Below are 24340 nucleotides of genomic sequence, written 5' to 3'. Positions count from 1 at the left end.
CCGTGACCTCCTCTGCCTCAAATGTCCATGGCGCACCAGCCACACAGGCCTGGACTGACTCTGCTCTCAAGGTACCGCTTCCAGATTCCGCCTGGCCCGTCTCAGTTTCAGAGGGAGGTCATTCATTCCAATGGGATGTGACAGGTGCCATCTTCAGGCGTCTGGTTCTGCTCCCAGCGGCAGGGACTGTTGCTGACTGCAAATCCCCCAAGTGCCATGCTGGTCTGAAGAGAGCAAGCCCTAGGATGAGCAGATGACTTTTCAAGAGCCCAAGAACCAAGGTGGGATGACAGAGTGATATAATGGACCGAGCCCTGGACTAGAGGGCTGGACACTTGGCTTCTAGTCCCATTTCAGCTACTAACTTGCTGGGCGATGTTGGGTAAGTCACTTTCCTTCCCTGAATCTCAGCGTCCCCCTTGGATGTGAGGAGGTTGGACTAGGTTATCTCTAATGATACTTCCAACCCTGATAAGCAAACCCTGAAATTAAAAAAAATCTATTTTTGGAAAAAATTCCTATTCAAATTTTTGGGGGATTCCTTCTCTAGGGCTACTGTTTAGCTGCTTTGCCACCAAATCCATCACCCTAAACTCTCCCTCAGCACACACGGCCATTTCCCAGCACCCACGCTCCATCTAAGACATTAAAACCACTCATGAGTCCTGCCTGCCTCTCTTGCTGAGCTAGTTCTGTGCTTGATGCTGGGCCATCTTCATGGAGTCCTGTGGGAGGGGATATGCCATTGACCCCCAGATTTTAGCACAGGCAGTTAGGGTGGCTACCTAGATGGAGAGATTTCCCCCAAGTTTATATTTTCAAACTTTTTAACATATAATAAAATTGAAAGAATGGTACATAAATACTTGTACATACTCTCATTAACAATTTGCCATGTTTGCATGCTTTCTCTCTTTCCCCTCCCTCCCCCCCGCTTGCTCTCACTCACGCTCTCCCTCTGAAAGTATATTGCAGATATCATGACACTTCCCTTTTAAATACTTCAGCACATATCTCCTAAGAATAGGATGTTCTTAGCCAGGAAGCTTTTTTTAAGGGCTCTGCAATTCTCACCTAGGGGGATGTGTCCAGTCTCTGGCGTGCAAAGAGGGACAGAAAGTATATGAGGTCTAAAGACCAGATTTCAGTCTGGATGTGGGTGGTGCGAGAAGGAGCCAAGCACAAGAGAAGGAGGTACAAACAATGGTTCAAGTACAGTTTCCAAATTAAAAAAAAAGAAAGAGGAAAAAGCAGAATGACCTTGGGCGAGTCACTTCCTTTCCTTGAACTTTGGTTTCTTCATCTATAAAATGGGGATTGTGCTAGTCTCTGTCCTGCCAACCTTCCAAAGCCGTATGAGGTTTAGATGTGAAAATAGATTATGAGAGCACACTGGGAGCTGCCACACTTAAACATGTAAGGGCAAGTGATTTGCAGAGATGACCTTCCGAGCAAGTAAAGCTCAGGAGCGATACTTCCCTGGCCCCAGGACTGGAAGTCTCTGTTAACACATGGGCGTGGATAGTCCCCTTGCTCAGCCCCCAAACTCTTGTTACTGGAAGCCCCAGAATTTTCATCTCTAATGGAAATCTCCTTTGCTCGCATCTCTTGATGTTTTACAAGGACCTAAACACACACCCCAGTTTTTTCTAGTTTTTTTTCCCCCCGATAACTCCATTTTCTCTTATTGATTATGGCACAAAACTGAAAGATCACTTCTCTACTTTTTCTTCTTTCTGGCATTTCTTTCTGTGCTCCCCTTTATTTTCTACTATTCCCCCCAATCTTGTTGAAACTTCTAGAGTTAGAAAATTCTCTCATCCTGCCTACCCCTAGCTCAAAGAGCAAAATGCTTTACAAAATTAAGTGAGCATTTGGGATTTTTAACTTGATTTTATCTTTTCATTCAACCAGAGGGGGTATGTGTGTGGGAGATGCACTTGTCAACTAAAAGCAATTTCTCTGCCTCCCTGGGGACTGAAGCGTAATCGTAGCTCTGTCTTCCTGGTGTCAGGATGAAACTTGCATTTTCCTGAGTGGTGTCAGCACACTGACAGACAGCTCCTGGGATCTAGTGAGGGGTACTGGAAAAGAACGGGGTGGCAACGGGAGGGGGGAACAAGATCCGGAGGCTGGTCTTGGCTCATCTCTCCTCCTCTGGCTGGCTTTGGGCTAGTCACTTACTGTCTTTTGCCTCAGCTTTTCTAACTGAAAAAATGGGAATAATTCTTTCCCATTTCTACCTCGCAAAGATAGTGCCAGGACCTTGTCAGGCTTTGGTTATATGAAAATGCTTGGAAGCAATAGAGTTCTGGAAGGAAAAATATGCTATGGAAGCAGTGTATCCTAGGAATGCTAAGTAGCTAGAAAGGAACTTCAAGTTTTCCTTGTATATCCCCATTTGAGAAATGAGGGAGCTCACCCCACCCCCATAATTTTGCTATATTTACCATGAGCCCAGATAAATCTTTCCCAAACAGAAAAGCAGAGAGGCAAATTCCTGAGGTCCTAAGGCTAACAGCCCTTTTTCAAGAGCACATATGATCCCTGTGCACATCATGTAAACCTTCTAATGGGACTCCTCAAGAGGAGGTACTGGGAATGAGGGTTGTTAATCTACCAATTCCATCCAGGGCCCTGGAGGCAGAGTCCTTTGTCATCTCACCCCTGAAATCACAGAGATCTTCATAACAACCTGTTGAGGGAGGGGGCCAGGGGATGGGGATCCCCATTAATAGAGGAGGAACCTGGCACTCAGGTTGGGTAGCAGACCTATTGTACTCATCCTTCCAGTCGGTCAGCATGCCCAGCCTCCCCCACCCGATATTTTAACTTTAAATGCCACGCTCTTTCCACTGTACTTCAGCTGCCTTTGTGCGACTCAAGGGAACCCAACAAGTAGGGAGTCCAGATGAGATAACCAGACTAAAAAATGCTATATGAGTGCTGTGAATTGTGTAAGACTGATGAATCACAGACCTGTACCTCTGAAACAAATAACACATTATATGTTAAAAAAAAAAAAGAAGATAGTAGGAAGGGAAAAATAAAGGAGGGGGAGACAAACCATGAGAGACTATGGACTCTGAGAAACAAACTGAGGGTTCTAGAGGGGAGGGGGTGGGGGGATGGGTTAGCCCGGTGATGGGTACTAAAGAGGCCACGTTCTGCATGGAGCACTGGGTGTTATACGCAAACAATGAATCATGGAACACTACATCAAAAACTAATGATGTAATGTATGGTGATTAACAGAACATAATAAAATAAAATTTAAAAAAATTAAATAAAATGAAAAATGCTATATAGACATACACCAGGGTTCTCACAAAATCCAAATGGATGACTTTTATGAGTATGCTCATTTTGAATATCACTAGACCCATCAAGTTTTGAGGTTTGTTCCATTTTTTCTGCTACTTATTTACCCACACCCCAAAAGGAAGTAGAGTGGGGTTCAAGGGATCAAGTTCTCCAAATGGCTGCCCTAGTACTCCTTGTAGCTGGAGTGCAATGGGAAAACATGGTGTTCAGGGGTTCTCAGGGAAAGAGATCTTTCCACTACACTAGAGTTTCTTTAACTTTATTGCATATAAAACCCCCTGTGGGGAGGTTACTAAAAATGCTGTTTTCTGGTCTCCACGCCCAGAAATTCTCATTCAGTAGGTCTCAAGTGGGGGCAGGGAATCGGCATTGTTACAGAACATCCAAAGTGATTCTGACACATCCAGTGTGATGGGCCATATTTTGTGAAACCCTGATTCATGACAAGCTTTCATTCTTGAAATCTCAATTAGCAACTGTTTGCCTGGGTGACAAGTACTTTTGAGCTTCAGGGAAAAAAGATAGGAAGGTCTGAAGCCTTCCTTCTCACAGTCAACAAGCCCCTAGCTTGATTTCATCATCGTGGCTTCTTCTCAGTTAAAATATGTTTTCTTCCTGCTAAAGACCTCATGGTAGACAGTGACCTAAGTAAGGAGCAGGGTGCTTAGCTCTTAACTGGAATTGCAACGAAAGACCCTGCAGAGGCAACAGAGGCTGTCAAGCTCTAGGATGTCAGGGTGAGGGCAGATATACCCAACATGCCCCTTGTGAGCACACACCTTACGGTGAGAGGTTGCAAGTTCAGGCTAGCCGGCTTCCGACAGTGTGAGGCGGTTGCTAAGGGCCTCTGCATTCTTGGGAATGAGGGGTCATAACTGGTTATGTGCCTCCACACAGGAAAGAAGTCCTGCATTTTACTCACAGACCAACTTTCAGCTTTTTCTGGGTCACCAAAGCCAGCCCCAGTGCCCTGCACCAATAGCACAACCCCAGCCGAAAGGCACCAGTCACTCCCCTATCCTTTCTTCAGCAGAGACAAGGTTACAGATTTTCTTTTCTATAAGTAGTATTTTTTAACTCTAGAAATAATATACGTTTATTAAAGAAAATTTGGAAAATACTAAAATATGGAAATAATAAAACAGTTAAAATTGCCCATAATTGCATTGTTTAAATAGGATCAATATTAAGATTCTGGTGTGTTTCCTGTTAGCTTTTTTTCCCCAATGTATAGGCTTATTATTTCTTTGTACTGCTTATATAATAATGTGCACACATTTTGCATTTTGATTATTTATCATTTAAAATAATCACAAGTGTATTTTCAGGTTATCGTATAGGCTTTCAAACTATACACTTGAAAATAATTGTGCAATCATTCACTGAGTGAACCAACATTATATACATAGCTCACAATCTTGCATACAGAGAACATTTGATAAATATTTGTCGAATGAATGGATGCATTCCCCTTTTATGTGACATTTAGTTAAGGGTAAAGATTTTCAGAGGAAACTGAACACTAAGTAATTAAGTGGCAGAGGAGGTAGGTCAAAGAAAAGGGAGGGGGAGAATTGCTAATTCAACTGTTAAGTACATTTTCTTGAGATTTCTGAACTTATATTTCTCCCTCTTTTTTCCCAAAGAGTTGGCCTTGGTTTGTCTGGAGCTTGTTCACAACTATAAATATCCCCATTTTACAGATGAGGAAAACCAAGCCTCAGAAAGGCTTCCTAAATAATTTTCCTGAGATTACATAGTTAGTACATGGCAGAATTGGGCTTCCAGTCTAGGTCTATGAGCATCCTTAGCTTTATCCCTTTACCACATCACATCTCTTACAGAAAGAGGCAACAAAAGAGGATAGTTGTCATGAGTTTGTGCCTCTAGTAGAGCTATTCTGGAAGCAGAGAAACTTCAGTTACTGAGGCCCATTCGATGGGACTAGGCAGGCAGCCTCCCCATGAGCGAGCCAAAAAAAGAAAAAAAAAAGCTCATTCAGCTGAGGGGTGGGGGGAAAGAAACCCATTGACGCCATGACAAAAGTTGGTGGTGGATAAGCTCATGGGAAGAGGTAAGGCCGAGATTTCAATATCCAAGGCCTGAAACCGGACATTTCTAGATGTCAGACTTGTTTGGCTTGGATGACTGGGTATTTGTACAGCAGAAATTGGTAAAAGAACAGGTCTGGTGAATGTTTGTTGTCTTTGATTGCTTTTAGAAAACAGAGAAAATTGAAAATGATTTTAAAATTGGTGCAAAGGCAGAGAGGTACCATGTTTCCCAGAAAGGCAGGCAAATGAGTGGAAGGAAGCCCTTTAAACTCTGACTAGAGCTCAACTTTGCTAAGAATTGCATGACAAAGTACAGGTGATTCTTCCCTGTTATGCACCCCTTCTGCTGCATTAATGCTAATATCAATGGTTAGCAAAGCAAATGTAATAACTGCTCTCCCCAAAGGACCCGAGATTGCAGTTTCCACTCCTCAGGCCTGAAATCGAGCTGTTGGAAGAGGATTTTTCATATTTCTTGCTACCTCCTCACTAGAATTTTGATCGACAGAGCCCCATTTTCCCCGTGGAGAAAAACAAGGCACAGAGTCACGTCCCTACAACTACCGATGGAGGATTGGGGGAGAAATGAATTTGGGCCTCTGGACTTAAGCAGCTCAGGGCTGGTCTACTACTACCAGATGCCCTAAACACTGAACCCATTATGGTACTTGCCCCCATATGTATTTAAAATTTAAAATACAAAGTCACAGAAGAAGTGCAATAAAATCCAACACAGTACCACCTCCCCATTGAAATATCAAATATCAAATTCTTTCTAAAAATAAATGTTGGTGCCCCCCTATGCCAGTGCCCTGAGCAAAAAGTATAGGCGGCGCAATCTGTAAGTCAGCAGCAACTGGGAGCACCCTATACTTATACATACTTGACACTGCGTTCTTTCACCTCTCTTGGAGATCAACTCCCTAAAAACGAAGGTTCCTAGGAAGCATAGAACCTCCCTCTTCCCCGAGGGAACCGCAGGACAGGGGCAGTAAAATACTCTCAGCTTTGGGGCTCCTTGGGGGGCAAAGCTCTTTTCTCCTACTCACATTCTTGGTTCTGTAGGATGGAACAGTGACTTAAAATCAGATTTGGAGTTACCCAGGGCTGAGGTGATGCCTCCCCTAAAACAGAAGGTTCCCCAGGGCTGAGGCAGTCCCTCCCCTTCAGATTCATGGCTCCTGAGGCAGACACCGCTTCCCCCCTAGACTGGGTCTCCCGAGGACTGAGATGATGTGTCCCGGCAAACGTGGGGGTTTGTAGGGCTGGGATACAGCCTCCCCCTCAGATCTGAGGCTCCCTGGGACAGGTGCACCATCTCGCCTGGAAATTCCAGCTCCTTGGGGCAGGCCCGCTTTTATGCACCCGATCAAGGGCTCCTGGGGGCAGAGACCTCCCCTCCCACTCAGATTCGGGGCTCACCGGGGCTGAGGTGGTGTCTCCCCTCAGACTCGGGGCTCCCCGGGGTAGGGGCAGGGTCCCGCCCTCAGAGTGAGCTCCCCGGGACAGGAGCTGCATCCTGGCCTCCCTCCGGGTGGGGGAAGGGGCTGCGGGATCGGCGGCCTCTCCTCCCGCGTAAGGGAGGGGGGCTCCCCTGAGGCCCTGCCCCCTTCGTGACAAGCCCGAGGTGTCCGGTGACCAAGACACTCCGAGCTGGGTGCAGGGTGCGGCTCAGGGCGTGGTCACCGGGGGCTACTTAGGGCGGCCCTGTGCGGGGACGGCGCGGAAGCCAGCTGCGAGGCGGCGGGCACTCGGCGCGGGTCATGGCGTGGATCCTGGACTGCCTTTTCGCCTCGGCCTTTGAGCCCCGCCCCCGCCGTGGTGAGTGGGGCCCACCAAGTCGGGGGGCTAGGGTGCTCGGGCCCGGGGCGGCCGGCGGCTGCAGCCCCGGCAGGGCGCCCTGGGGCTTGGCGCGCCGCCGCCTCGCCTCCCTTCCCGCTGGCTTTTAGCTAATTGTTCCTGGCTCCAGGGACTGCCCCGTCGAGGCCCCGCATAAATCACCAGCTTTGCCGGGAACGGCGAGCAATCGCGCTAATGGCCCGGCGGGACTCGGGGCGAGCGCGGGGGCGGAGTCCATGGCTTGGCCGCTTGGGGAGACGGCGGAGCCCTGGGGCCCGACGCCCCCTCCCGCAGCCCAAGGTCCCTAAAGTCCCGAGGGGGAACGTCCCTGGCAGGACGGCCAGGGCCCAGGGACTCTGAAGATTGGGGGCGGGGGTGTCCTTTTGCCCGAAGCTTGTCCCTCGAATCCCAATCTTAACTACGGAATATCACCGTGGGGCCCTTAGAGTCGTCGAATTCAACCCCTTCATTTAAGAGATGGCGACATTGAAGCCCAGAGATGGCAAAGGCTTGCCCAAGGTCATACAAGGAGTTGGCAGCAAATCTGGTTCTGCTGAAGCCCTGCCAACTGCCCACTGCCCCAAACCGCCCAGGGGCGGAGACCTGGGGTCTTTAGTCTGGGTCTTTCCTTGGGTGCTTGAAATCAATGCTCAGTTCCTCTTTCCCTGTGGAGTTGAGGCCATAAGTATGCAAAGATCACAGCACGGATCAAAATATGTGGGTGGCATTTCACCCCTTTTGTGGAACTGCTTCTATGAAGCACATTTTGGAAACCGATTATTTTTATTCCTCCTTAAAGTTTCAGGAGACTGATTTTTTTTCTTTTTGAGATTTCCCAGGACCCCCACCCACACTGTCCTTCACTCCCCCTTGGTAGGCCCCACCCCTTCCAGGCTGCCACCTGCCCCCACTGCCACCTGTTTTTCCATAGTCTCCACCTCCAAAATCTATATTGGTGAGAGTGCGTCATTGGTCACCAGCCATAGACCAAACCTGGGGCTGTCTCCTCTTTCCTCTGGCCCCTCATAGGCGGGGGGAGGAACGGCAGGGAGAAGGTGGGCCTCAGCAACTTATTTCAGCAAAAACTTGTTTTTAGTCCTTGTCAGCCTCAGCACCCTGCTGAGAACCATCCCAGGAGTCCAAGGTATTGCTAAGGGGCTACAGCTTGCTTAGCAAATTCAAGTACAATCTCTGGCAAGCCACAAGATCTCTGAGAAGGAAAGAGATCTGCATACACACAGAAAGTTTAACTTTTTGTTCTGTACGTTCTTTCAGGTTTATGTGATCCTGGTAAATCAAAAAAAAAAAAAAAGAAGGGGGGAAGGAGTTTTATATAAATGCCTTTTAAGGCCTTATGGCTCAGGCACCCCATCCTCAAAAAGGGGTAGGGGGAACCGTTCCATGCCTACCTGGCCTACAAGATTGTCCTGTGACTCCAGTGAGATCAAGGATAAGATGGTTCCTTTATGAATAACCCCATTGGGAGGGGGTTAATATCACACAAGGAAGCCCATCCCCATCTAATGACACCCTTGTCTATTAGAATTTGAAGGCTTTTCCTTAAACTGAACCCAAATCTATGTCCTTCTGGCCCCAGCACTGACCTTCATGATCCTTCCAAGGGAATAGCGCCAGCCCTCCCCATTCCGCCACCCCCACTCACCCTTGTTCTTATCCAGGCCCAGCCTCCCCAGTTCCTTCATCTGTTTAACATGTGATATGGCTGCAAGGCTCCTACCCGCATCTAGCTGCTCTTCTTTGAACACACTCCAAGTTGTGAATGCTTAGTGACCTAGCCAAAAGAGGATTTCCAGCTGTGCCCCCGTAAATATAGTCCTGGATGGCTGACTTTCCCTCTTTTGGAAGCGTACGTTACACTCATGGTATACAGATACGTAGCCATAAATACGCACATACGTACACATTCCCACACCCACACATGCCCACATACAAATCACGAATGCGCAAACACACATGCTTCACACACATCGTGTACTTTTCACACACAATACAATATGCCCACACCACACATGCACATCCTACACACAAATCCCACGTACATGCCACACAGTTCACACAAGTAGTTTATTTATATTGGAAGTACTTTCGACTGAAGCTTCCTTTAAAAAAAAAAAAAAAAGTAAACCCAAGTTCTTTTCAGAGGCTCCATTCTGTATTTAGTTGGTGTTTGAACACAAGTGCAAGATTTTAGGTTTGCTACTGAATTTCCAGTCTGGTAAGATCTGTCCCCCCATATATGCCCCTGGCACACCACTGCCTACACCAGCTCTATACTCATCCAATAGCAGCCAGTATCTGTGACACGCTTCCCAGATGCTGGGCACTAGCCTCAGTCTTGTACATGTATGATCTCATTTAAGTCACACAACATCACTCTGCAATAAGTAATTAGTCTCTAGGTACAGTTTTTTTGACCAGGTAAGAACCCATTCATTGCATTCCTCCTGACAAATGCCATGCAACACGAAGCGTAACTATTGGTACTCCGTAGGGTTATAATTGCCCTGGGTGCCGCCCTTCGTATGTCTTCCAGAAATCCTCTGGAGTCAGAAGTGGGGGTAAGTAGCTGGCCACTGACTGGAAAGTGTGGGGCAAGTATTCTAAATGTTCTTTAACCCACCAACCCCCGCTTTCCCAGGAGATAGTTGGTATGTCAGAGTAATCTTTTGAGGGTAGCAGTGGACAACGGACAGCCATATGAAGACACCTGGCCGAGGCATCGTTGAGATCTGGGAAGAATGGTGGCCCAGAAAGGTCTTCTTTCCCAGGGAAAGGGACAGCACGATTGACGCACTTGAAATTCTCTCTTCCAGTTTGTTTTTGGCATTGGATTTAGCCTCAGACAGTTGGACTTCTGTAAAGCAGCCAAAACTCTAAAGCTGAAGGGACCCTGGGGCCCATTTTACATACAAATTTGATCTTTTCTTGGAGACAGGACCTAACCAATTTGCTAAGACCAGGCCTGGTTGAGCTGTAACAGGATTATTTTTCAGAGCTTAGGTTCTTGGGTTAGAGCACACTTTACCCACCATGAGGCTAAAATACAGAATCTGTGTGATGAAGACTGGCTGAAAATAATACTCTTGCAAAAAGTACCTCAGGCTCCAGCAGTAGAGCTGACATTCATTAAGCTTAAATATCAAATGACGAAAAGCGTATTGGGCATTGATAGAGCAGGACACCAGGTCCCTGAGGGTGATTATGGCAATGGTGAAAGCAACATTGTTCCTTTCTTCACACTTATCTACTAAGATAACCTAAACATCCCACACTAGCGGAACAGTTAAACAGACTCTATGACGTACCACTTGTTAGACTAGTCTACAGCCATAAAGATGGTGTTCATGAAGACTATGTAGCAATTTGGGAAACAGTATGATTACAATTGTGTCAAGTATGCATTTTTGAAAGACTGGAAGAAAATTCAGCAACAAGGTAAAGTATGAGATTCTATTAAGTGGGTGCCATAGTTATTTCTGTTTCTTAAAACTTTTATCAAGTTTGTTTTTACATTACTCTTGTAATACAAAAATGTTTTAAAAAGGTTAATACAGGGCCTATGATATGCACATAGTCCAGATTATGACCTAGAATCCCACTATGCAGTGTTTAATCTAAGGGCTTTTTTTCCTTCAAATTTTAGTTTAAATGTAATGTCTAGATCAGGTCAGCCAAACATGGTCTCCCTAATGACCATGAAGTGTCATCTAAAAGTGGATGGGAAGAAGCAAAACTGGTTTGAGTCCCAGGCCTGCTTTTGTAGTGTTGCTGTGAGCAAGTTATTTAACCTCTCTTCAAATGATATAATAATGCCTACATTTCCAGGTTATAAATAAGAATAATCATATTCATATGGTAATATCAATTACACTAAATACCCTCTATGGCTCAGGTATCAAAAGATGTGCTTTGTTCCTTCTCCAAATATTTACTACGGACCAGCTATTTTACATAAACGATCTCATTTAACATTCATTACAACTCTCTGAGGTAAGTATTAATTATCAGTATTTTGAAGACAAAGGCTCAAAAACGAACCAAAAAAAAAAAAAAGACAAAAGCTCAGAGAAGTTAAGTAACTTGTCCACTGCCACACAGTGGCTGAGCAAGGATTCGGACCCTGTTTGGTGTGAGTTCAAAGCTTGAGTGAGATTAAAAGAGAGAACACTTGCAAAGCTCCCAGCCCTGTGCTGATACACAGCAGACACTTGCTGGGTGGTCAGTATGATGTTGATGCTGTTCCCTTGCCCAGAGTCCAAATTCTGGTCTTTGATCTATTTGATTACTTATAGATCCCTTTCTGTGAAGAAGTGCACATTTCAACTGGAAGATGCAGTGCAAATACCACCTGTGTCCTCATCGCTGGGGCTCTGAGTCACTAGGAAACGCTTTCTGTTTCCTTCTGGCAATATCATTTGTTCTCGCATGTATCAGCAGAAGTAGGTAGATGGCATGTTTGATGAGCCTTGGCAGCTACTGTCACGTCTCAGATACATCTCTGGAGAAACCACGCGGCTTCCTCGGGATGGGCACCCAATACCCAGCCACCGGTAGGTCCCTGCACTCAGGGAAGCTTCTTAAATGGCCGGGGCCTATTCTAAACCCCTGCTTCACCAGATGTACGATATGGCTGACCCTTCATTTCTACCCCTCCCCTTCCCCTCCTCCACGCAGAGGTTACAGGGCCTCCTCAGAGGCAGAAATGGGTAGGTGCTGGAGAAGTTTTTCTAAATTCCTAAATCCTCAGAGGGACTCATGAAGAGATAATGTTGCATGCTGGAGTCTGGGGGTCAGTGAGGGGTAGCATGCAGGATGGATAAGAAGGGTGAGGGGAAGGAGAAGGTGAAGGCAGCTTCCAGAGACTGGGAACGTCCGGAGCCAGCCTCTCAGAGCTTTTTCCGGCCTCGAATCTCAATACTTCTCTACTCTGTAGCCCCTTTATCCTTCCCTGGGATTTTATCAACCCCCTACACTCAACTTTTTAATCTTCCTCTACCACTTCCTGCTTAAATGCTGCTTTAGCTTGTAGTGACTTGCTTTTGTCTCTAGAGGGAGGCAACAGAACCCCAGGGAGGAAAGGGCACAGACTGGGGTCTTCTCTCCCTTTACCATTTTCTGCAGAGGGTAGATTTTACTTTCCTTTAACTGAGAACAGATAAACAACTAATTGGAACTGTATTTTGTGTGCTGCAAAGTATATCTCAGAAAAATACCCATCATATCTCTCCTTATCACCCCATCTACCTCCCAACCTTGGTGGCTGCTAGAGAAAGGGAGGCCTTTGAAATGCTTTTTAATTTCTGGGTTAGCGGTGGATAAACAAAACAGGAGTCCTGGAGGGCAGTTTAGCCAGGAAAGAGTCATGCTGTCATTCCCTTGAGTACCATGGCACATATTTAGGAGACAGAGTGGGGACTGGGTCTGCAGTGAGGGTTGAGGAGTTCAGGCCATAACTGGGGGGGGGGAGTCTAGACACTGGGCAGGTAGTTTGAAACTTTCCTACATGGAGTCTTGCCACTGAAACCTTGGTCTCATTAACACTGCCAGGAGAAACTGCAGAGTGAGAATTGGACTAAGGGTCCAGTTCTTCCCGGGCTACATTAGGCTGATCAAAACATTGTCCTAAAAGAAGAGGGACTATTTCAAGAGTGTCAGACACATCAGTAATGAGGAAAATTGGCAGCTCAGTCAGGCGGCTTCAGTCTCTGAACAAAGTGGTTGAGACACTCTGGGGTATATGATGGAGGGGGGAGTACAGCGAGGGAGGGAATTAACCTTTTCTTGAACGTTTACTATGCATGTTAGGCGTTTGGCTGGCGTTTTCCATAGTCTACCCCTTTCAGTCATCTGAGCATTTCTAAGGCAGGTGTTAATATCTCCAATTTGCAGATGAAAAAACAGATTCAGAGAGATGAAGTAACCTTCCCAAGATCACACAGCAAGTAAGCGATGGAGCTGGGATATAAACTCAAACCTGTTGCACTCCAAAGCTCCTCTGCCCCCATGGAAAAGACAAAGATTCTCATCTGTAAAGGGCTTTACTCTCATGGGGAAACCAAGATCTCGCTCCTCAATAAAATTCACACTTGTGCCTTGCCCCTACAGGTTGTTTACATTTGAGAGTAATGGGGGTTATTAAAGCATTTTTCCACCTTTACAGTTCTCCATATAATCCTCATGTTACGAACTCCAAAGAGAGAGAGACGTATAGTGAGGATTTTAAGCTCCAAGTAGTGTGTGTGTGTGTGTGTGTGTGTGTGTGTGTGTGTGTGTGTGTGTGTTGGAATGGGAGGCAGGAAGAGAACCTTAGAAGAGGGAGAGGCCTCACAGGAGTGACTTTGAGAAGTGCACATGAAGCTGGTGTATTCAGAGGAGGTGTCAGACTGGCCCACAGCAGCAGGAAAGCCAAATGCCTGAGACTAGTTGCTGGGAGACACCAAAGTTTGTATGAACTCCTCATATGGGCCGTGAGTGACTTAGATTGGCCTCTCTATTTCCCCCCCTTTTTTTTTCAAAAGGAGACTTTCTGGTTACATATTAGTTTAGGCAATGCTTTTCCTGCCCACCCATGATGAGGTGCTGACCCAGGCCCAGCTTGGGGGAAGCTTTATGGATGTTCCAGCTGCTTTTGTGCCGCACACCAGGCTCATTTGTGCCAGTTGAAAGGGCACAATAATAACAGTAGCAATTTAAATCGTGCTTCTCGCTTTCCCCCCTGAAAAGTGGTGAAGTGACTCACCACAGTTCAATTGTCCCTCTCTATCCACCCCCTGACCTCTTTGCAGCAGTCTAGGCTGGTTCCCCGGGGGCTGAGCTGGAAGCAGTGACTGGCCTGACACCCCCCCATAAATGTGTTCCCCCAAATGCAATGTATTGTTTTAATTTGGATTTCTCATATGAGGCTGCTTGGAAGGCATTAGAGCAGCATGAGCCCCATTAGGCAAGCACAGTGCTCCCCACCAAACATGAATAATACAAAATGGGGCCATTCAGGAATCTTTTCCGGGGGGGGCGTCTGCTTGTTTTTCTATGTGCAGCTTGATATGGAGATGCCTGTCCTGTTTGAAATTTACTGCATACCAACTTCTGGTGGTAATGTTGTAAAAATGGGTCTGGGGGAGCTGTGAAATCCTTCCCTCACTCCATCCTTCTCCATACCCAATTCCCCTGACCCTATGGCTAGAAAATGCTCATTCTCTGATCTTTCTTTCAGCACCAGCCTAAGGAGAGCTCCCAGAACTGGAGCTGGTGAGGTGCTTATGAGCCTAGAGTAATTAAAGATTTTGAGGTGTCAACAAAGCAGGTAATTAGGTGGAGAAGGTATCAACTGTCTGAGAGACAAAGAAAGCAATTATGCTGAGCACTCTTGGTGCTGTCAGTAAACTCAAAAGAAAGATTTGTTGGGAAATGATACTGTCTGATAGAAACTTCAATGCCTAGCAGGAATCAGGAGACTCTTGGTGAGGCTGCCTGATATAGAAGAAACGTTTGGGGAACATAGCAAACCTGTATTTAAATACCAGATCCACCTCCCTCTGGCTGTGTGATCTTGGGGAAGTTACTTAACTTCTCTGAGCTTGATGTTTGGTGTGTAAAAATCGCAATAATCCTAGCTCCAACCTCACAGAGTCATTGTGAGGGTTCAAGGAGGTAATGCATGTAAGAGCGCTTAGCCTAATGCCTGGTGCACAATAAGTGCTTAATAAATAGTAACGTTATTATGATGATCACTACCATTATTCTTACTATATACCAGGCATTCTCTACAGGAGCTCAGAGTTTAAAAGGAGAGACCAATAATTGCAGTTATGTATGATCATGTCATGAGAAGTATGAAGAGTGTAACTATGGTGGCTCAAAGGAGGGAGCACTCAACTGGGAGGGAGGGGTACAGAAAAGCAGAGAAAGTTTTGTGACTCTTAAGTTAGGTCTTACAAAAAATAAGTAGGAGTTTGTCACGAGGCCCAGGGGGAAAGGGATTCCAGGCAACTGGATCTGCCCACACAAAGCCAAGGAGGTGTGAAACAGCAAGGGCCTGAGCAAATAGTTGGGCTCAGCTAAGCAAGGACTGGGATATCCTGGGGGGGGAGGGGTGTCGAGGAGTGACCAAGAATCTCTCCAGTTTACTCCCACCAGCCCCTGCACCGCGCCCCTGGGCGCCCTACCTGGCCAATCACGTGCAGCGCCCTCCTCTTCTTTCCTCTAAGCAGCCAGGTAAGCTCACACCCTGCCCCAGCGGGCCTTGCTCGCACCAGCCAGGGGCAGGCGGACCCAGACGGGACAGGGCAGGCCAGCGGGCGACCCTGCCCGAATCGCGGACCCCTACCTCCTTCCTCGTCCCAGTCCTGGCGCAACGCCTCCCACCCCCAACTAAAAATAAATAAATAAATAAAATAAAATAAAAAATAAAAAAAAACCCACCAAGCACACAGTCACTTGGATTCTCTAGACAACCCTGTTCTCTCACACACCATACCCATACACTCAGGCTGCAACCCCATTCCAAAATACACACGGTCTCCAACCCTCCATCTGAGCACATACACTAGCCACATGCAACCCCACCACACACATGACCACATCACACCCAAAGACACACACACCCCACACCTTCATGCACATGAACCTTTGAACACACACCTTAAGTAGGCTCACATAAAGACATCTCGCTCATGAACTCACTCACACACTATACACCCCAACAAACACCACCCGTAAACTCACATTGGCACAACACATCTAAGGGTAAACACACACCAAACACACATATGCACATGAGGTTCAACAGGCACACACACATGCACACTGCACACATTTACACACTCACCACAGCACGGCCACGAACCCCGGCAGAAACCATACATCGAACACACCCACATCCGGATCGCACCCACACAGTCACACTATAATCGGGCAGAAACGTACAACCTAGAGCGTGCACACACAAACACCGCACAAAACACATGCTCCATGTCCGAGCGCAAACCAAATACACTCCACACCAAGCACTCGGGCTAAAACGTGCGCCGCGCACACACACCCCACACCCAGCCACACACCGAACGCACACACAGACGAACCGCACCCGCGCGCGCGCGCACACACGCGTACATGCATACATACATACACACACAGCCCGCCCCCTCCTTCCCTCCGGGCGGAAGAGAAGGGGGCGAGGAGGGGAGGAGGGGAAAGGAAGAGGGGGGATGGGCTGGCGAGGCGGTGCAGGCACAGAGGCTCTTTTCCCTTTGACCTGAGGTGTTGCCCCTTAAAGCGCCTGTTCCCCCGTCCCAAGCAAAGGGATTGAGTTGGGTCCAGGCGGGGTCCAGGCGGGATCCAGTCGCAACCCAGGAAAACTGGAAGGTCGGGGGAATCTGCCGGCGTGTGGCGAGCATGAAGGCTCGGCGGGGACCCTGCTTCCTCGTATAATCGACCCCCCGGGAGGCTCCTCCTCCTGCACTCTCCCCCAAACCCTTACACCGCCTTGACCTTTGCCCCACAGGGGGTGCTTTTTCCTCCTTTCCCTGAGAGAGTGGGACTGTTTAAGGGTGGAGGGCTTTATTGGTTTCAAGAAGTAAGGAGTTTAGATCTGCAGAGAAGCTTTTTGCGAAACCTGTCCTAACCTAGCTTGAAGACTTTTCTTAATGGAGAACTCACTATTTTGCAAAGCAAATAATTTTCTGCATAAAAATCACTGACCCCGCGCTGGACACATAGTAGGGCGTCATAAATGTTCCTCCCTCCCGCTTATGTCACCAAATCTGGTAGAGCTATCTGCAGCCCGCGACAGTCTGTGACAGCTCTTGGGCAACCGGTGAGTTTTTTTGTGTGTTTTGTTTTCTTAGCGCACAAGCCCTCCAGAGAACAGCGGCCAGGGCGGGGGAGCCACCGGCGGCAGGGGGCGGTAGAGTCGCCAAAGGCGGGGCGAAGTAGCCCCCGCAGGAAACTCTGAGGTACAGGCTACAGGATACAGGGGTCACTCCAGAAGGCTCCCGCGGCCAGATCACCATCTGGCTCTCGTCGCCTGCTTTCATCCTTTCTGTTGAGATGGACAGCGGGTGGAAGAGAGGTGGAAGAAGAGGACATCTGCCCCCTGCGGCGCATTTTGTAAAGCTCGGTGCCAGAGGCTTCCGAGAGTCCTTGGGAGTTCGAATTCCGACTCTGCAGGCTTAGCCGACTAGCTTAGCAAGTCACTGACTTAGGTCGGCGGGGTGGTCGTGAAGTTGGAAGGAGGAAACACATGCAAAGTGCTTATCCCAGTTAAGATCTGGAAGATCTCCGTTCCTTTCCAGTCCCTCCTCCTCTCCCCAACCCTAATCAAAGATAAAGATTTGAAAGTTTGGGGCACCGGGGAATCAGAGGGAGGGATATATGGCCACCAGATGATGCCCCCAAGCCAGGCCAGAAAGGCAGAGGACAGACAGGGGTTCAGTTAGCATTCAATTACTTAAGCGATGTTCTGTGTTTAAGGGAAATGCTTGCACCAGTGATTTTAGTGATGCCACTTGATAGTCACAAGACATTCCAGGTCACAGCCCCAGTCCTTGGGGCTGCGGCGAGGCCCTTCTGTCCATCACCTCCACTCCTCACAGGTACTTCCTATTTTATTTCTCCCTGTGTTCTTCTCCTCCTTTCCAAGTTGCCACGTTAATCTTTTTAAAAAGTTTGTCGTGAACACTCATTGGGTGCCAGGGACATCTCTTACCTTATGTCTTGCGGGTACCTAGCACAGTGCCAGACGCAGCACTGTGGCAGTATACATGCGGCAAAGACATGTCCTGGGTAAAATCTTTTGGAAACGCTGAGACTTGAGGGCACCAAAGGAGTTATCATAAGGAATCCGGAGAGAGGACTCCAGTAGTGGCACCCCAGGCACTGTGGGGATGAAGAGGACGAAGGCTTTGGGGGAGGGGGCTATTCCTTTCCTCCTCAATGCTGTCCATCTCTCAGGCTGCCTGGAAGGGCGTTGTTCCACTGCGGCTGAGGCTTCTGCAGTCAATTAAGAAGAAAGCCTCTTTCCTGGAGGGCAGAGGCCCTGGCCAGCTAGAGGGTGACTCACAGTCTCAGAGCTGAGCAGCAGGGGTGGTGCTAAAGTGGCAATGAATCAGTCCAAGATGGCATGGGGAGATTACCTGAGTGATGATGAGCATGGGGATGAAGCAGAGGCCTGAGCCCCTGGGGGCTGGTGCTAAGTGATAGAGTCTCTATATACAGATGCATAGAATTGGCTCCTAACCCACCTCCCCACTTCCACTCCAGCCGTGTCCCCAAGGAGAGCCCTGACAGCCTTCTTAGAGGAGGAAGTGAAGTGGAAAGCACCCTTCTTGGGGGGGGGGTGTTTGGGATACCTGAGTTCCAATCCTGACTCTGCTACTTGCTATGTGACCCTGGGAAAGCTCTTTTCCCTCCTGTGGCCAACACCAGAAGGAAGTTCAGGGGGCAAGGGGCTCTGTGCCAGGCCATGTGCTAAGTACTTTACTGATGCTATTTCACACGCTCTTCCCCATGGTGCTATAGGGTGAGCATTTACTCCCCTATTTTGCAGTTGAGAAAACAGACTGAGTGATCTTCAGTGATCTACCTTTTCACTAATATATTGTGCAGTTTTTATGTATTTATGTTACCAAGGCAATCACTGTAACCCAAGCCAACAACCTGTCGCTCTTCTGCCTAAATTGGCTCCGCGTGCACTCGGGTTCAAATCATGACTCCCAACGGTCCCCAATGCTGACTTGTGTTGCTTTCCTGACAAGGCAGTTGGCTACCTGAATGGGTTTCTCTTTTCATCTTCTGTGACACCCACCCACTCCCCACTAAAATCTTTCCCTGGTATATCAGTCTAAGATCCCACATTAGAAAGCAAGCATCACCAGAAAGATGCTCCCCAATATCAGGCCCATATCACAAAAGTGGGAGAAGTGGCTCAGGATGCTGCAGTGAGGAAGGGGAGCAGAGCTGCCAGGGCCAGAAGGAGGGGCTACAGAAAAATCCAACAGGGGAGAGACAGAGAGAAAGGGGGGGAGAGGGAGAGAGAGAGAGAGAGAGATGCCAGGGACAATTTGGACCAGCCTCAAACTGCAGCTCCCTCCCTTTCCCCCTCTCCTGATCTGGTGCTCTAGAATGTATAAAGGGGCAGCATCCAACCCATTTTCAGCAGGAAGAGGGAGAGATCCTCTTCTTCAATGGAAAGGAAAACTGCCTTGAGCATTCAAATTACATTCCTGTGTTGGGTAAGATTTATTGAATTACTGTGGGGGGAGGGGTGGGAGGGAGGAGGAGGAGAAGAGGGCATCTTCCTGGTCCTGATGATGGTGAGGTGGTACTTCAAGTGTAAAGAGCGCCACCCATTCTGCTGCTGGAGCCAAAAGCTCTCTCCCTTTGCTAGGGAATAAGAGAGGCTTGCCACCGGGCTTCTGGATCTCACTTCCAGTCCAGGTCCCTGAGAGCCACCTCCCTGAGCCTTTGGGGGGTCAGTCCATGTCTCCCTGGGCTGCCCCAGTATCTGTGTACACCTGGAGTCAGCATCTGCCCACTTTCCAACCCCCTCCCTCTCATTCCTTCTCTCCTTTGCCCAGGCTCTGCTTCCCGCTCCTTCCCTCTTGCCAGGGTCACCCATAGTCTCTGGCATTCTTGACTGTCCTCTTTCTTTTTCCATTCCTGTCCCTCTGCATCAACAACACCCTCCCTTTGTCCATTTACTTTGTCCAGGAGAGGATAAAATCCAGTTGGGAGGGGGTGTAATTGCATATTTGAAATTCTCCCCACTTGAGAGCTTGCGTTTATAACCCCGTATTACCCTTGTTGCATCAGATGAGAATATTTAGTACTTGTGCATAATATATTTTTGCTTGGCTGAACAGTGATTTGTACATATCAGTGCTGGGCTGCAGATTGGAAGGGCAGCAGTTTTTGGAAGAGGTATTAGAAGGTAAGATGGTTTGGGCAGGTGTGAGTGCCTTCTGATTTCACAAGGTGCCAAGAAGGTACAAAAAGAAAGATGAAGACTATAGTTTTGTTTGTGTGTTGCGGGGACGGGGGGGGGGGGGGGGGGGGGGGGGGGGGGGGGGGGCGGGGGGCGGGGCGGGTTACTGAGACCATTCTCATCCAGGTGGGTAGAGGACTTTGTGAAGTCAGCTTCTGTTTGCTCTTGCCCTGGACTTTGAACAAAATGACCTTTTTGTCTCTGAGTTTGCAAGAGCAGAGGCCCTGGACAAGATGGGAAACAAGGAACTAGAAGCATGAGGCAAGGAGGGGAGGGGGTTATTTCTGGTTCCGTCCCTGAGTGCAAAGGGCCAACAAGAGATGTTCCCTGCCCTCCAGTGCCATACAAATAAGGGCAGAGGGAAAGCAATGAAAGGTAGCAAAAAGTGCGCTGAGCTTCGGTCCAGGAGTTCTGGGTCTTCCTCTTGACTCTGCCACTGATTATCTCTGTGCCCTTTGGTAAGTTTCTTAGCCATCTAAACCTCCACTTCTGCCTTTCCTTCGCCTGTAATGTGAGATTGTGTAGCATGGCCAGAGGAGGGGAAATTTGGAGCACTCAGAGGAAGGGACCCTTGGGTTGAATCTTGAAGGAGAGATCAGCTTTGACTAAAGGGAGCGAAGATTGTGGGGTACAGCGAGAAACAGTGGGAGTAGCCCAGGGAATTTAGCAAACAGGTATGCGTAAGGCACTCAGCTGGCTGCTGCGTGGAAAATTGCTATGAATCAGCCCCTGCCCCACCGCGGAAGGCTTTACAGAGAGTGGGGGAATCTGAGTGGCAGAGCTAAGTGCTCGCTGAGCCTGCAGCTCGTCCCAGGACGGGCCGTGGCCGAGCCGCACGACTGACCAGCGGGTCACGCAGCCACTTATTCCCTGGCCGGACCAGAAGAGTCGCCAAGAGGTAGTGCAGGGGCAGGGCTCCAGGGACCTGAGTGCAGCTCACTGAGGGGCTAGAGTGGGAGGTGAGGGTCCCGGAGGGAGGACCCGACGTGAGGGAGGGAGAGGAAGCCCGCGAGTGCTGCTCAAGTTCCAGGGTTTCGCGTTCAATGTTCAAACCTCGAGCTCTCGAGCAAGATTTTAATTTTTCGCATTCTCGGCAGGGAGTGGGAGCTGAGAGGGGTCTTTGCGCGCCGCGGGGCTTTGTTTAACTTTGCAGCTTCCGCGCTCTCTGGAGCCACACCGGGGCGGGACGCGCGTGGCGCACCCCAGCCAGAAGGCCGCGCTCTGCTGCAGGGTGGCAGCCGGAGGCCCAGGGCTAGCCTCCGAGGCAGAGGGCGCAAAGTCCGCGCCCGGCGGGTTCTTGTCCCTGTCCCCCTCCCCCTCCCTCCCTCCCTCAGCCGTCACCTAGCCGGGGGGGGGGGGGGGGGGGGGTAAGGGGGGGAGGGGAAGAGGGTCAAGGGCAGACAGTAGAGCTGCAGCGGCAGGAGGGAGAGACCGGGAGACCCGCTTAAACCCCTCCACTCTCTGGCGCCCTTAGGCCTGCGGAGGGGCGAGGGGCGCCCTTTCTTCCCAGCTGTGGATAGTGGCAGTGTGGCCCCGTGTCCTGGAGTTGGGGAAGTCCTGTGGAAGTACCAAGGACTCCGTAGACTTGAGAGCTGTGTTTCTGCCGTGCTCTTAGACAGACAGGATGATAAATTACCCCAGTTGTGTTTCGGCTTGGAGATGCTCACCGACTTTCCCAAGGCCACTCAGCAGCTTGGGAACTAGGCAGGCCTCCTGATTCCTGGTCTAGGGTTTTTTTCACTGCATCATAGCCGAGACGGTGGTCTAATTTTGAAGAGGGGATAGATAGGTAGTTAGACAGACCTGATATTTTTAAAAATATGGTTATTTTAATGTAGTTTTAAAATACCATTCTTAGCATGACAACTACCGGGGAAAACATCTCCCACAGCCCCAATTCTCTATGACATCCACTTAGACAGGATTTTGAGAAAGAAAACTGGCAGCAAATTGGATGCTTGTTGGGGGAAGATACAATCAAAGGAGAAGAGAAGCAGGTGGGGGTGGGGAAACAAAGATGGGGAAGAGGTAGCTCTCAGCATAGATTCTGAGAACAACTTTATTCTAGAGGTTTCCTTTCTAGGGGTCTGTCCAGACAGTTTGGGGGAGTATCTCCATTGGTCTTTTCTGTCTTATGCCCACTCTGTAGAAGCCCCAGCTGTGGTCTGCAGGTACAAATGCTTGATGGCAGGGTCTTATTTCTCTCCTTCTCTCTGTTGTAGCGAATACATTCTGTGTGTGTGTGTGTGTGTGTGTGTGTGTGTGTGTGTGTGTGTGTGTCTAAAAATACATATGTGAAAGAGCTTGAGAGTGTGTGTGTGCATGGATGTCAATGAGAATGAATGCTTGTGTTTGAAAGGGAGTGTGTCTTAAAGAGGGGGGGCTTGGGGTGACAGGGATGTTGAGAAGATGGGAAAAATAAATCAAAGGTTACTGAAAACCTACAGCTGAGTAAGGGTCTTCCTAGTGCTAGTGGACCTGAGGAAATAGTCAATTCTTAATATTCCTTAAAGGAAAAAAGGAGAGGAAATGTATTTAAATTAGTGCAGGGAAGAATGATATTAGACCCATGGGCCTTTCTTGACAGGCCTTAAGGCTCTTGACATTTATGTGACCTCCAACTAGGCTGTAAGATCCCAAGGGCAGAAACTGGGGCTTTCCACTTCAGATGGCTCCCCACTTTCCTCCCCCATCCCTAGCATAGATGGCTTGCACAGTGTGCTGTGGAAGACAAAGGTGGAGACTAAATCCCTTTTGTGGGCCAGTTCATTTTTGTCTACATTTCACAGCCTAGACTAACCCCTGTCCCCCCTCCACACACAGTTAGTTGTCTTGCATCTCTGATTACTGAAAGACACAGTGAAGAAAGAGTTGAACTCATCCCCTCTGAAAGTGTGCTTCCTGCTGACTGGGGCTGAGTACCCATTTTTGCCTTCAAAGGATGGGAGAAAGGCACTTTCCAGGGGGGACACTGTCTGCCTCATTCCAGATAGTGGCACTTCTGCTCAGATTTCACTTTCAGATATTATGGGGGGCAATTCCTCACCTTGGTACAGCACTGTGTCCTTTGGAGGATTATTTCATTCTGCCCTGTCTTTTATTTAATCTTTACCACAGTCACACCTAATAGGTATCACGATTCTTATTTTGTAAGGTGATGGAACTTGAGGCTCAGAAGCATGAGATAATTTGCTACAGGTCACTTGGTTGGTGAGTGTGTGATCTTACATGTGGCGAGGCTGGGATTTGAACCCAAGTTCCAGTCCATATCTCAGGACTTTTCCAGGATGACACCCTGTCAGCTTGGGGGTAGGCCAGGGTGAGGGATGTGGTGGGAGGAACACACAGGGCTTTTGGTGCCTTTTTCTTCTATCTACTCCTCTCCTCTATCTTTCATAATAGTCTTTCTGAGCCAGTTCTTTCTCTCATCATCATCATCATCATCTTCTTCACTTATAGCCAACAATCAGTCGATCAATTGACCTATCTTATCTACCTCTATTCCCATTTCCCAAGAATAGTGTGTATAAATAAGACCTCAGAAATCCAGCTGCCTTCTTAGGAAAGAATGCAGTCACAGTTCAGACTGTCCCAGTTCCGGGCAGCAGGTGAACAATCAAGAAATACCATGATTTGGTGGGAAAGGCAAGGCCTGGCCTTAGGGTAGGTAGGGACAGCTGGTTCCCAGATCAGATTCCTCCATGGCCTTTTTTGTGCAACTTCAGGTAAGTCACAACCTCTCCCGAGCCCTAGGTTGTTGTTATCTGTAAAATGGGGAAACATAATACCCCACCTCCCTCTTTCCCAGGGGTTGTTGTGAGAATAAAATAGCATGATTCATTTATCCATGAATCACGAATAGCTGTTTCTGTTATAATTACTAGACCTTTATGTTCTCTCAAAACCCTCAAAGTTTATAATCCTATGATTCACCTAAGGAACACTTATTGCACACCTACTGTGTGCTAAGGCCCAGAGATAACGGGCATATTAAAAGCTTTTGAGAAAATGAGAAGCACGAGACAAGACATTCAAAAGGTTACCTCCTGTTGATGGAACATCTTATTTTTTACTTTTTTGGCCACGACATACTAGAAGCAGCAACCAAAAGGGGAAAACA

The 24340-nt window shown here is 48.3% G+C and overlaps 1 protein-coding gene across 3 annotated transcripts in view; it reads left to right on the top strand.

Moving 5' to 3' along the window:
- Positions 1-7079: 7079 nt before the first annotated feature.
- The window catches only part of ARHGAP36 (Rho GTPase activating protein 36), a 31051-nt gene continuing 13790 nt past the window's right edge, over positions 7080-24340 (top strand). The window contains exons 1-2 of one of the 3 annotated variants that reach the window (XM_027608774.1): positions 7123-7199; positions 11531-11788. In XM_027608774.1, coding sequence (XP_027464575.1) covers positions 11686-11788 — 103 coding nt within the window. In that variant the 5' untranslated portion in view covers positions 7123-7199; positions 11531-11685. Of the gene's footprint in view, positions 7200-11530; positions 11789-17724; positions 17831-24340 lie in introns of those variants that run through there. The other 2 variants (XM_027608777.1, XM_027608773.2) reach the window with 2 other exon arrangements.

Source organism: Zalophus californianus, chromosome X (genome assembly GCF_009762305.2).
Source record: "Zalophus californianus isolate mZalCal1 chromosome X, mZalCal1.pri.v2, whole genome shotgun sequence".
In the NCBI taxonomy this organism is placed as follows: domain Eukaryota; kingdom Metazoa; phylum Chordata; class Mammalia; order Carnivora; family Otariidae; genus Zalophus; species Zalophus californianus.
This window is presented reverse-complemented; position numbering and strand designations above follow the sequence as displayed.